Raw genomic sequence first — 12,661 nt, forward strand, 5'->3', positions numbered from 1 at the left:
AGGCACTTACCTTGACGTCCATTGCGTTCTGCTACATTAGCATAACTTGGGAGCACCACATGGGAAAGGAGTGAAGCATGGGCCACCCCAAGCTTTGGACCTCAGGGCTGGCTTACACACAACACTCCAGAGAGGGGGGAGGACAGGCGGAGACAGCTCACTACAGGGCTCACACCATCTAGAACAAGCCATCCACCACCAGTCTCCAAAGGATACAACTATGAAAATACTTTCCACAAGAAAATGTATGCGTGCATCAAGCACCAAGTTTAACCCTAACAAATCTGGCTTTGCAAATTTGGCCTAATTGGCTTATCATGAGGCATTGCTCATGCAAATATGCATTTGCTTTCGCAAGCCAAATTATGCAGGGTCAAAAACCAATACTCCAAAGCGGTTGCCCTGCGGGAATTAGTTCATGCTACATTAACACAATCCAGGAGCGCCACGGGGAGGCTTCCCGATGCCCCCCATTGCTTTGCGGTATTGGTAGAAACTGAGCTTGTTATTAAAAAAATAAGAAAATCGGACATAATCTTCAGCGTTGATGAATAATAATCGTAACACAGCAGTACTTGTACAGTGTTTTGTCTATCACTTATGCATAGAGAGAGGACAATGCCTCGCCTTGCAGGTAAGCTATACCTCGTCTGAATCCAACAGCTATGATATTATAACCTGTGTGCTCACACAGTGTGTTCACAATGCCCAACAAGAGATCAGCATGTGCCAGTGATATATTGCTCAGTCATTTTTATGCTGGAGGTAAAAATGCACAAATATAGTATTCATTTAGCCCATTCTGTATCGTTGGATGCTTGTGAAAATGGACCGTACACCCAGAGACAAAAGCTGCTGAAATCAAAGGCAAACAAAGTGTAAGTAAAGTGAGACAAGTGCCTGCCATTGACTGGCAACAAACTTTGTCTTTCCTATCTGCTGGTTTCCGTTTGAAACCTCATGTAGTGGCTGTATTTTACATGCACACAAATAAGTCATCAGGCTGAAATAATACTCCCATTAATCCTTCTAATATCTAGAGCTGTAATAAAAATGGTTTTTCTCAACAAAAAGTCTCCCAACTCATGATGACCCATATAGTTTTCTTCAGTCTTGTGTCATCTCTGTAAAAATGACAGTTTCCAGCAAGATCATAACCCAGCCAGATCTGAAAGATGAGAGAAACTGTAGTCTGCTGCTCAGAATCAGTGCAGCTGTCCTCTAGAAAAGCCTCCTGCCCTATTTGCTTACCAGACTCTGTACATGATGGGAAAAATCCATAGCAGTCAGGCATGGAAGGTACAACTTACCTCATGGAGCTCCAGGAGATAGCTAAAGTAAGTTTCAATCAAGCGAACCTGAAGCAAGTAAACTCGCTCCAGGTTAGATACCGTTCTATTTAGAGATAAGGCTCTGGATCCCATAGAGCAGGGGTCAGGAACCTTTTTGGCTGAGAGAACCATAAACGCCACATATTTTAAAATGTATTGCCATGAGAGCCATACAGTATGTTTCAAACTGCGATACTGGGCATGCGCAGCAGAGGGCTCATGTCCCCTGTTGCCATGGTGAAGTGTATACAGTTGATCCTCCAGGCAGCTGCAGTGTCAAACAGCTGTTCGTTTTGGGGAAAGCACGAGTAAGTTAGTAGTGCGTGCTGCAGCAGTAGCGTGCCTACTTTGAAAATTTTACTTGTGCTGCCACACTAAGCTGCGCTGCTTGAGCAGTGTAGCTTAGTAAATCAACCCCTACTGATTTCTCTGTGAGCCAGATGCAGCCATCAAGAGCCACATCTGGCTCCCGAGCCGTAGGTTCCCTACCCTTGCAATAGAGCCTTCCTGGTCCTCGCTCCGACCTCATTCCACCACTGTCCCCCCTTAAAGTTACGTGCCTTCAGGACTCCTGTAGGCTTTGGAAGAATTTGCAACTCTAAGTAACTTGTTCACGCTGACATTGTTTTAAGGTCTGGGAATTTTTTCATTGCCGTTTGTGTAGAGGCTTAAGCTGGCCACTAACGGTCCAATTTCTAGCGAAAAATCGTTCGAGCGATCAGAAATTCTGTTCGGATTGGTTGTAAATAATCTCCATTGGTGGACACAATCGGTTATGAACGAGTGAAAAAAAATGTCGCCCGAATGAATTTTCGTCGAACGAAAATTTGGATTTTCTTGGTGGTCGTGATAGATAGGAAGCAATGATTGGTTAGTTGATAGTATAGTGAACGATTTTTCATCCGATCAGAATTTCTGATCGCTCGAACGATTTTTCGCTAGAAATTGGACCGTTAGTGGCCAGCTTTAGGGGTATTTTAATGAAGAAGTGTAGCAAAGAATGAGGACATTTTATTTAATGGGAGCTGCAAGCAAATTTTGCTGTTTATAGGAATTTAAATATCTGTGTTTGGTCAGAAGTATGAATTTCTAGCACTAGTGTCAATAAATAATGTTGCATTTCTGTAGCGTTTAGAAAACAATCTCTTTACATTGTTCCTTACTTTCTGCAGGGGATACGCCTTCTTTGTTGTGGACAACAATAATCTACAGCAGTTGTGGGACTGGTCCAAGCACAACCTTACCATCAAAAATGGAAAGATGCGTTTTGGATTCAACCCCAAGCTGTGCTTAAAAGAAATCTATGATATGGAAAATGCTACTGGAACCAGAGGACGACACACAGAATTAGACATAAATCCCAAGAATGGGGAACAAGCATCTTGTGAGTAAAGTTATTCTTCATCATATGAGTAACTGTAGTAGCCCTGATTTAATAAACCTTTCTGCTGAGTTTTCTGACACATTACCAATAAAACACCTTTTTATCTCCCAGCAAGCAAGCAAGGCGGTAGAGGGTGGAGAGGCTGGGGTTGGGAGTGATGGTTGTATCTTCAGCAAGGATGGAGAGAGACAGCAGGTGCTGGGCTGGGAGGGTTACTGGTCAGAGATGTGAGTTCTGATTGGCTAACTTTCACAGAATTGATGTTGCCCAATAGTGGGTTTAAGTCTGCTGGTATCCACTTTCTTCCTCAAGGTGGAAAAGTGGCATCAACTAACAGAAATAAGTGTGTCACTTCATTAATTATGATTAAAGTGAATCTGAAGTGACACAGAAGAACAGAGCTAGACACAGTACCTATGTAAAGGTAAGGCTGTGGATTCCATAGAGCCTTTGGGGTCCATGCTGGACAATCTATTCTATTCTATGCTATTGAGGTGGTTAAGAGTAGCACTGGGGGGGGGGGGGGGGGGGGGGGGAGGGGAGGGAGCTCAGGGACTTCAGGAACCCAATATGGCATGGTATTGTTGGTAAGAAGGGGATTAGAGTTGTATACGAGACAGGTACTCACAAACCAGAGTTTCCAGAATAGCAACCACAGTTGTGTGGAGAAAAGCCATCCTCACTGATATGGTAGTCCCAATGGTCGCACACCAAGTAAAAAGTTATATAAAAAAAAAAAATTAACCCCTCTTAGGTCACACGTTCATGTTTTGAATCGGCAAAAGCCTGTATAGCAAATACAGAGATTCTTCTGAAAATGTAATATTTTGCATCTTAGGTTTATGTTCTATGTATTGCAGCATATGCTGTGTATATGACTGTGTATGTGTTTTAGTCCCGCCCCTTAATCGCTGCCCATTTTGCCACACCCCTTTGTATAACAAGCATACACCTGTGTTTCCTACAGGTGAAAGCCACACACTGAACTTCATCTCCAACAGCACAATGAAGAACCGGATCATGCTTACTTGGGAGCGTTACAAACCTCCAGATTACAGAGACCTCATCAGCTTTACTGTCTACTACAAGGAGGCGTAAGTTGCTTTAGGGATTTTAGGTGTTTAAATTCCTACTTCTATTTGGTTCCAAAAGAAGCGGTCATTAGCAGTCATGATAAAGTGTAGAAGGTGTCACTGAATTCTCACATGCGGGAAGTATTCACTGGTAAAATATGGATTTTTTTTGTTCAGTCTACCAGAGTTGTAGATCCTGTCCTATGCAGAGCCGCATCATCCACATGGGAAACCTAGGCAGTTGCCTAGGGCCTGGAGAGAGTCTAGGGGCCTGGTGGATGCTAGCCCCCACCTTGCCTAGGGCCCCATTTTAACCTGCTGGGCGTTCTAATTGGGTTTTTTTGCCCGATTTTTTTTTTTTTTTTTGTTTATCATGTAACTAGCCTAGCACTAGCTACATGATTCTCCCCTACCTGTTCTAAACGGGATTTCCTTTAGGACTTCCCCGTCACCATGGCGACGAACTGAGTGACGTCATCGACGTCGTGACGTCACAGGTACTCCCGATCCACCCCAAAGTGCAGCCTGGCCGCGATTGCCCATGCTGCGGGGGGCCTCTTTCACGTCGGGTAGCGGCGGATCGGCGACGAGCAGCGGCGATCAGAGCAAACACGCAGCTAGCAAAGTGCTAGCTGCGTGTTTGAAAAATGTTTTCTTATCAAAATCGGCCCACCAGGGCCTGAGCGGTGCCCTCTAGCATCTCTGGACGAGCTCAGCTCGTCCAGAGCGCTAGAGAGGTTAATCTTTTTCTGGTCCTATGTCAGGAGTTGCTGAGGATGTTACCAAGGAGAACGATGACACACGAATGGAGAACAGGAGGATGTTACCAAGGAGAACGATGACACACAAATGGAGAACAGGAAGATTGCCCAGTTCACTTTCCATCCAAAAAGCACTAGCGATTTTATAGCGATTTTTCACAAGTGATTATGAAGCGATTTTTCATAGTAGTCTATGGTGTTGAGTCCACTGTAGGGATTGCGATTAGGGCTAATCGTAATTGCAAGACATGCAACATTTTGTGAGCGTTTGGGTTCAATCTAATACCTAAATCACCGGAAAACACAGTTCTAATGTTACACAGAGCCTTAGCGATTGCGGTAGCGCTTTGCGATCTGTAGTGGCTCCCTGACCTTAAACTTGTGTGAGAACAGGGAATGGTGATTTTCCATACTCAGCATATTGTTTCAACCATTGATAGTTTCAAGTATTTGTAGAACTAGATGTACACTACTAGATTAGGAAGATGATCACCATCTATCTGATATCAGCCATGCTGACTTGCACCACTTGGTGTTAGATGAGATAACAAGAATATGATTTAATATTGATCACAAGGTCACATCCGCTGGCATTGGAGTGCCCGTTGCAATTCAAAGCTATGTAGCTGTTAAACGAGCGCTCAATTGCAAAAAGAGCAGCCTTTGTGTACAGTACCAATAAAAAATTGCGGTTATAGACCGAGAGAAACATTGTACTTATGTGGTGTTAAGTATTTCATTCAGTTTTTTCTAGTCTTAAGCTTTTCTGTGTTACAGAAATGCTGCAAACCATTCTTATGAATTAGTCCTCCTTTGATCTTGAAGCATTGCTTGGAGTAGAAATATGAATATGTAATGCAGTTGTAATGCCCGGTGCTGCCTGGTTATTGGAATGATGGTGCGTTATCATACTAGTGGCCTATTAATAGTTCTTGTAATTTCATTTCACTGTACCCTTACCGCAGTCACAGTAAATGTATCTGGCTTTTCTTTTGCTTTAGTCCTGTTCCTGATGTGACCGAGTACGATGGTCAGGATGCATGTGGGTCAAACAGCTGGAACATGGTGGATGTAGACCTACCACAGAACAAGGATAAGAATCCGGGAGTTCTCCTGCAGGGCCTGAAGCCCTGGACTTCCTATGCAATCTTTGTGAAAGCTCTTACACTGGCTGTGATGGAGACTCATCAAGTTCATGGAGCAAAAAGCAAGATTATTTACATCCGTACAGATCCTGCAGGTACTTAGTTTTCTTCATTGTTTTTATTGTTTGCCTACACCTGTCCTATAGTGTGTTCTACACTCACAGCCGGTTTGTGGGGAAGAGTTAGATCTAATTTCAAAAGATAGATGCTTAAAAATGTACAAGTTGTTTCAGCACAGTTTGTCCATATTTCTGTCCAATTGTAAATGTGTGATGTGCTGATTCATTTATTTACAAAGTCTAGCAACTCTGCAGATGTCTGTGTCATGTAGCAGTTGGGGCAGTTAGTGAAAACAGAACAAGATCCTGTAGTTGTGTATATGGGACACAATCAGGACTATAATTATGAAGTTATGAAAGTTATTTTATAGTTATCTTTAAAGTGTACCTGAAGGGAAAAAAGTGCCCCTATGGTGTACTCGCCTCGGGAGGGGGAAGCCTCTATAGAATGTCCTCCTCCGCAAGCCTGTTCCAGTGCTTGGACCACTGAAAAAGAACTTCTTGATACTTTTTGATAGCTCACGACTGTGTAAAAAGTGGAAAAGTGTTTTATGATCCAATAAAGATTTACAGTTTCTACCGACATCGTGCGGATTCCACTTTTTACACAGTCTTGGATCCGAGGTTTTGGCAGCCTGCTATCCTGCACTGTCGGCAGACGGAGGTTTTGAGCGGAGTTCCACCTCTCTCGTGTTGATAGCTCACGCATGCGTTGTAGCACAGACCCACTCGCCTTTCTTCAGAAAAAAAACAGGCCGGATTGGGCCTGTGCTGCTGTGCATGTGCAAGTCGCCTGCTCAGTACCACGGACCCGATCGGGGTTGGCTTTCTCGGCTGCAGCACGAGCGTGTCCATGCTACTGCGCAGGCGCAGCGCTTCGGGGGTCTCGTCACAGGATCAGCCTGGCTAAGGACGATGGGAGGGAAGCCTATTTAGGATCCAGGGGATTCCCCCTCCCGAGGTAATTATCCGTTTTTGGCCATTGAAAACCTCCCAGTTTGCTTTAAATTCAAATAAGCATAAGCAGATAAATATAAAACTTATAGAGCAGAAGAGGCAAAAGAATCCGGACACCAGCCAAAATCCAAATGGTCGTCCCTTTTATTTCATTCTCCACATCACAGATAAAAGTTGCATAGTGTATAGCCTAACAGGCTGTTTCGCAGGTTGCCCAGCTTCTTCAGAGGGACAAACAGTTTGCGCCTCTGAAGAAGCAGGGTAACCTGTGAAACAGCCTGTTAGGCTATACACTATGCAACTTTTATCTGTGATGTTGAGGATGAAATAAAGGGGACGACCATTTTGGATTTTGGCTGGTGTCCAGATTCTTTTGCCTCTTCTGTTCTACAATTGTACCTCATTCATCTGGAGGCATAGCCCTTTGCACCGTTTCCCCTCAACTGTCTGCACATCTATCTAGTGCCGATCTAAACTCCTCTACAATCCAAGATATAAAACTTGACCTCTAAAACTGCAGGAAACCATTTTTGTTCTAAGAATAAATAACTGCTGGCCGACGCCACCGTTTGCCTACCTCCATCTTCATTATTGCCTTTCACTGTTCATGCATACATAACTCAGACCTGTCATCTGAGTAACAGTCACAGGCCTTTTACAGTTATACATTGTGGTGCATGAATGAATGCTGCATGTGAGGTTTTTATGGGCTGCTAACATTTTGTCCCTTTTCTTGTTTAGTTCCCTCCATTCCTCTTGATGTCATCTCTGCCTCCAACTCTTCATCTCAGCTAATTGTGAAGTGGAAGCCTCCCTCTCTTCCAAATGGCAATCTCTCCTATTACATTGTGCGCTGGCAGCAGCAGCCTCAGGACAGCTATTTGTACCAGCACAACTACTGCTCTAAAGGTGCCTTTCCTACTAGTCAGTTGTTGGAGTGCCTACAAAAATATATATATGTACTCTGAGTGACTTCATATAAGGAACTGCTAGCACAGTGAATGAAGAAGGAAATGTTATTCTTGACAATAAACCTTTTTAGCATGGGGAACCCTTCAGGCGAATAGATAAACATACATTACAGTGTAGATATGTTTGTGAACTGTTTTACCTTCTGAAGGATTTCTAATTCTCTTCAATCCTGTGATTCACTCATCTTTGGTACCTTGCATAGACAAGAGGGATATACTGCTGTTTCCTGGTTCAGCTTGTCACTTTGCAACTTCCTGTGGTCTGTTTGTGGTGTCATCCTCTAAAGTGAAATTTCACCTTTGCTGAGAAATAAGCAGTCATTTTCAGTTCAGGTGTATGCATTCATACTGTGAGCACACCATCATCCAGCCGATATACCAAGGCTTGGGGAGTGTCCGTGTTGCTGCCAGTCACTCAGTGCAGGTGTGGAACATGGCTACAAGACCTCAGCCTTTTCAGCTAGGTAGAAGAAATACCTCTGCTGTCTGTACCGAGACACAGCATACAGGTTCTAGAAAATGGGCACAGTTTGTATGCATCAGGGCTGTGGAGTCAGAGCAATTTTGGGGTATGTGGAGTCGGATGGTTTTTGTACCTTCTCCATAGCCCTGTGCAGAACGGATATGTCTTTCTAGCACATTGGAATGTCACTGTAATTAGCAGTACATATACCTATATTGGTTATCCTATCAGCATACAGGTGACCAGTGGCGTAGGAATAGGGGATGCAGAGGTTGCAACCATACCTTGGGCCATAGCAGCCTCAAGGGTATTTGCCTCAAACGCATTATGAGCTCTCTATTGATCCTGTCCTGGTAATAATCACTTCTATAGGTGCTCTGAATATTAGTAATCATTAACACACTTCCCCATCCCCTTCTTGCACCTTTGATACTGGGGCTGTCTTTGGGAGGTTTGGTGCGCCGTATTAATTACTATGTATAGTGCTTGGGAGTCCCAATGTAAAACTTGCACCGGGGCTCATATTTCCTTAGCTACGCCACTTCAGGTGACTCAGGAAACTGCAAGGCTGAAACAGGAAACGGCTGTGTCACCTGACATACTCAGTAGTATAAGTGGAGTATTGTACCGTGTTAGACATCTGTAAAAGCAGGAAGTTTTGAAACAGGATGATAACATTTATTGGCTAACTTTAAAGTACTAGAGTAAGTCTTTGGTTAATAAGCCTTATTTGTCGAAAGCTTACTCTCGTTCTTTAAAATTAGGCAATAAATGCTTTCATCCTGATTCAAAACTTCCAGATTTACTCAGAATTACCATGGCTTTGTGGATTAAGAGAATTTGAATAGAACTACAGAGCCTCAGGTTATTTCTCTCTCTCATTTTATTGCCTGTAGGGCTGTTTCACACCACGGGAGACTCTCCTGTGCTTGCCGATTGCGGCATAGCGCTAGTGCAGCACCTCCCTATGGCAGCATTTACAGCACTGCATTGCGATCACAAAAGCAGTGCATGTAGTATATTGGGAACAATTGCGCTGCATTTTATGTTTGCAAATGCAATTCCTGAAAAATCACAATCCCTGCGCTAGCAATATTTGGGCGCTTTTCAATGCGAGAACGCTCTACTCTCTCTTCTACTCTTCCATGATTTATCTCTTCACTCTCCTCTGTCTGATTTTACTCTCATAGCCTTACAGTCTTGGACCAAGCCTCTTGTACACTCTCTCACTCACCTTTTTTCATATTTAGCTATTTGGAGTTTCACTTTAAAAGCAGCAGGAAGGGAGGGGGTTGTGGGTGGTTAGCATGTCTTTGTATTTCTTTAAACATAAATCTGTCTAGATTCCTTTCTATAGGCAGTGACATTGGAATATAACTCACAAGTCTGGCCTTGCATTTTAATTGATGTCCTGTATCAGATCTACTTGCACTGTAATTGTGGTGTAAAACATCAGTTAGCCATGGCGGAAGGGAATTGCTACATTCCACTTTACTTTCAAACAGAGCCGTAGTGGAATGTCAGGATTACCTCCCAATAGCTACATTCTGCTGTTCAGATTCCAGAGGATTATCATCTATCAGGATGGGGCCTTACTTGGGTGTTATAGATAGAATTTGCATTGGATTAGTTGTTGTTTTTTAACTTAAACATGGTGGATGGTACTAATAAGACACACATTTTACTTTCTATGAAATGCCACTTATGGCCCTATTAACTTATTGCAAATCTAGAATAACTGGTTCATTATTAAAACTACAAAAACTTTGCTGGACTTCAGCTCTTTTCACTTCTGTTAAGGTGCCCACTAATGATACATTATGCTGTGTACAATCTTACTATTTCTATGTAATATGGGGGACTACTCAAACTATCTATTCAAAGTGTATCCACTCAGTTTATCCTTCTACTACATACATTTGTTAAGATTGTACAAAATACACTATATCATTAGTGAGCACCTTTATAACTATACACAAAATGGGAGGGAGCACATCATCAGTGTAGTATGCAATGGGTAAACATGGGTAATGAAACTGTCTTACCTCATGTAGCTGGTTTAAGGATAGTAATTTTTTTGGACATAGGAAAGGATGACATATTTCATGGGATCTGCCCGCTTCCTCTGGTCTACAGTACAGTGTCTTATGCAGCTGCATGGGCTGGGAGTGCCTATTAAGATATGATAGATGCTCTAAGTCCATGGGTGCAGCTGCATTAGACACTGGTACTGTAGACCTGAGGAAGCAGGCTGGTCCTGCGAAATGCACTTAATTTGAGGGGTTACTAAGAGATACTATACATGACTTCATAGTAGAAAATAATCTGATTTTTCAGCATCAGCACGGGTTTACTAAAGACAGGTCCTGTTTGACAAACATGCTCAGCTTTTATGAGGTAGTGAACGCTAATGTGGATATTGGGAATGCTGTACATGTGATGTACTTGGACTTTGCAAAGGCCTTCGACACTGTTCCACACAAAAGTCTGGTGCAAAAGTTGAGGATGCAAGGACTGGGGAAGAGTCTGTGTGCATGGATAGGGAACTGGCTAATGGACAGAAAACAAAGAGCTGTGGTCAATGGATCATACTCAAAATGGGTGACTGTAAGCAGTGGGGTCCCACAGGGGTCTGTACTGGGTCCAGTGCTCTTCAATTTATTTATTAATTACCTAGTAGATGCAGTAGTGAGCAATGTTGCTATTTTTGCAGATGATACAAAATTGTGCAGAATCATCAACTCTCAGGAAGATAGTGTCATATTGCAACAGGATCTGGATAGGTTGGCTATATAGGCACATACATGGCAGATGAAATTCAATGTTGAAAAATGTAAAGTCATGCATTTTGGACGTACCAATGGTCTAGCACCATACAAAATAAATGGAATACAGTTGGGGAGATCAAACTTGGAGAAGGACTTAGGAGTACTCATCGACAACAAGTTAAATAATCGTACTCAATGCCAAGCCGCTGCAGCTAAAGCTAACAAAATTTTGGGATGCATTGAAAGGGAAATAAAAACGTGAGATGCTAGCCTAATATTGCCCCTGTTTAACTCTCTAGTAAGGCCACATCTGGAATATGGAATTCAGTTCTGGGCACTACATAACAGGAAAGATATTGCAGTGTTAGAGCAGGTGCCCAGACGAGTAACAAAATTGATACGTGGGATGGAAGGTCTCACTTACCAAGAAAGGTTAGATAACTGGGTTTATTTAGTCTAGAGAAAAGATGCCTTAGAGGGGATCTAATTAACATGTATAAATACATCAGAGGGCAATATAATAGCTTGGCGGATGAGCTTTTTGTCCCTAGGCCTTCTCAAAGGACTAAAGGACACGATCTGCGCATGGAGGAAAAACGTTTTAGCCATTTATTTAGGAAAGGGTTCTTTACAGTAAGAGTGATTAAGATGTGGAATGCATTGCCGCAGGAAGTCCTTATGGCAAACTCTATACCTGCATTTAAAGAGGGCTTAGATGCTTTCCTTGCGTTGAAAGACATCCATGGCTACAATTACTAGGTAATGCCTAATGATGTTGATCCAGGGATTTTATCTGATTGCCATCTGGAGTCGAGAAGGAATTTTTTCCCTTTTGGGGCTAATTGGACCATGCCTTGTAAGGGTTTTTCGCCTTCCTCTGGATCAACAGGGATATATGAGGGAGCAGGCTGGTGCTGTACTTTATACTGGTTGAACTCGATGGACGTATGTCTTTTTTCAACCAAAATTACTATGTAACTATGTCTGCACTCCTTATTTAGTCACAGTCTATAAACCAGGCCATAGGCCCTACATATACATGTATATTTACAAATTGACCCGCACACCAGCATCAAATGCAAATATTTGTGTATTGAATAGAATCAAAACAGTCACATGTCTATAGAAAAAATGAGGCATACAACAAGCTGACAACAGATCTGGTATAAGGGGGGGGGGGGGGGGGGGTCACAGAGAGCATACATCAATCAAATAGCATATTAGTGCATGTTTCTATAGACGTGACTGTTTTAAATCTTTTCAATACACAAATATTTACATTTGATGCTGGTGTGCGAGTGAATTTGTAGATATATATAGTCCTGCGAAATGCGCCATCTTTTCCTGTGTCCAATAAAATTATTATCCTTATACCTACCACCTGAGGTAAGACTGTTTCATTACCCACATTTACCCATTGCATACTGCATTAGGGCACCTCCTCCAATTTCGTGTAGTTTTCCCCCCCCCCCCCCCCACCCCCAGGGTTGCCCCCCTCCCCCCAGGGTTGCCCCCCCCCCAGGGTTGTCCCCCGAGACAATAATCCAGTGGTCCTTTTTCTGAAATGCAACCCAACCTATCCTGAAGAAGATTCCTAATGTGTGTGGAGACTGAATTCTCCACCTACCTCATATTGTGGTTGCCTAATAGCACCCCAGGTTTGTAAGTAGTATTTGTTTCACGCATTATTTCATTGCCTGGAAATATACTACACTGTCTGGCGCTCCTGGTTTTTTATGTTTCCTTTTT

General features: G+C 42.9%; 1 protein-coding gene across 5 annotated transcripts in view; it reads left to right on the forward strand.

The window, feature by feature from the left end:
* The window catches only part of IGF1R (insulin like growth factor 1 receptor), a 287,658-nt gene that overhangs the window by 217,880 nt on the left and 57,117 nt on the right, over nucleotides 1-12,661 (forward strand). For all 5 annotated transcript variants that reach the window (XM_068275134.1, XM_068275136.1, XM_068275135.1 and 2 more), the window contains exons 6-9: nucleotides 2,504-2,715; nucleotides 3,683-3,809; nucleotides 5,551-5,789; nucleotides 7,452-7,619. In XM_068275134.1, the coding sequence (XP_068131235.1) occupies nucleotides 2,504-2,715; nucleotides 3,683-3,809; nucleotides 5,551-5,789; nucleotides 7,452-7,619 (746 nt within the window). The remainder of the gene's footprint in view (nucleotides 1-2,503; nucleotides 2,716-3,682; nucleotides 3,810-5,550; nucleotides 5,790-7,451; nucleotides 7,620-12,661) is intronic.

This window comes from Hyperolius riggenbachi, chromosome 3 (genome assembly GCF_040937935.1).
Source record: "Hyperolius riggenbachi isolate aHypRig1 chromosome 3, aHypRig1.pri, whole genome shotgun sequence".
NCBI classification, from domain to species: domain Eukaryota; kingdom Metazoa; phylum Chordata; class Amphibia; order Anura; family Hyperoliidae; genus Hyperolius; species Hyperolius riggenbachi.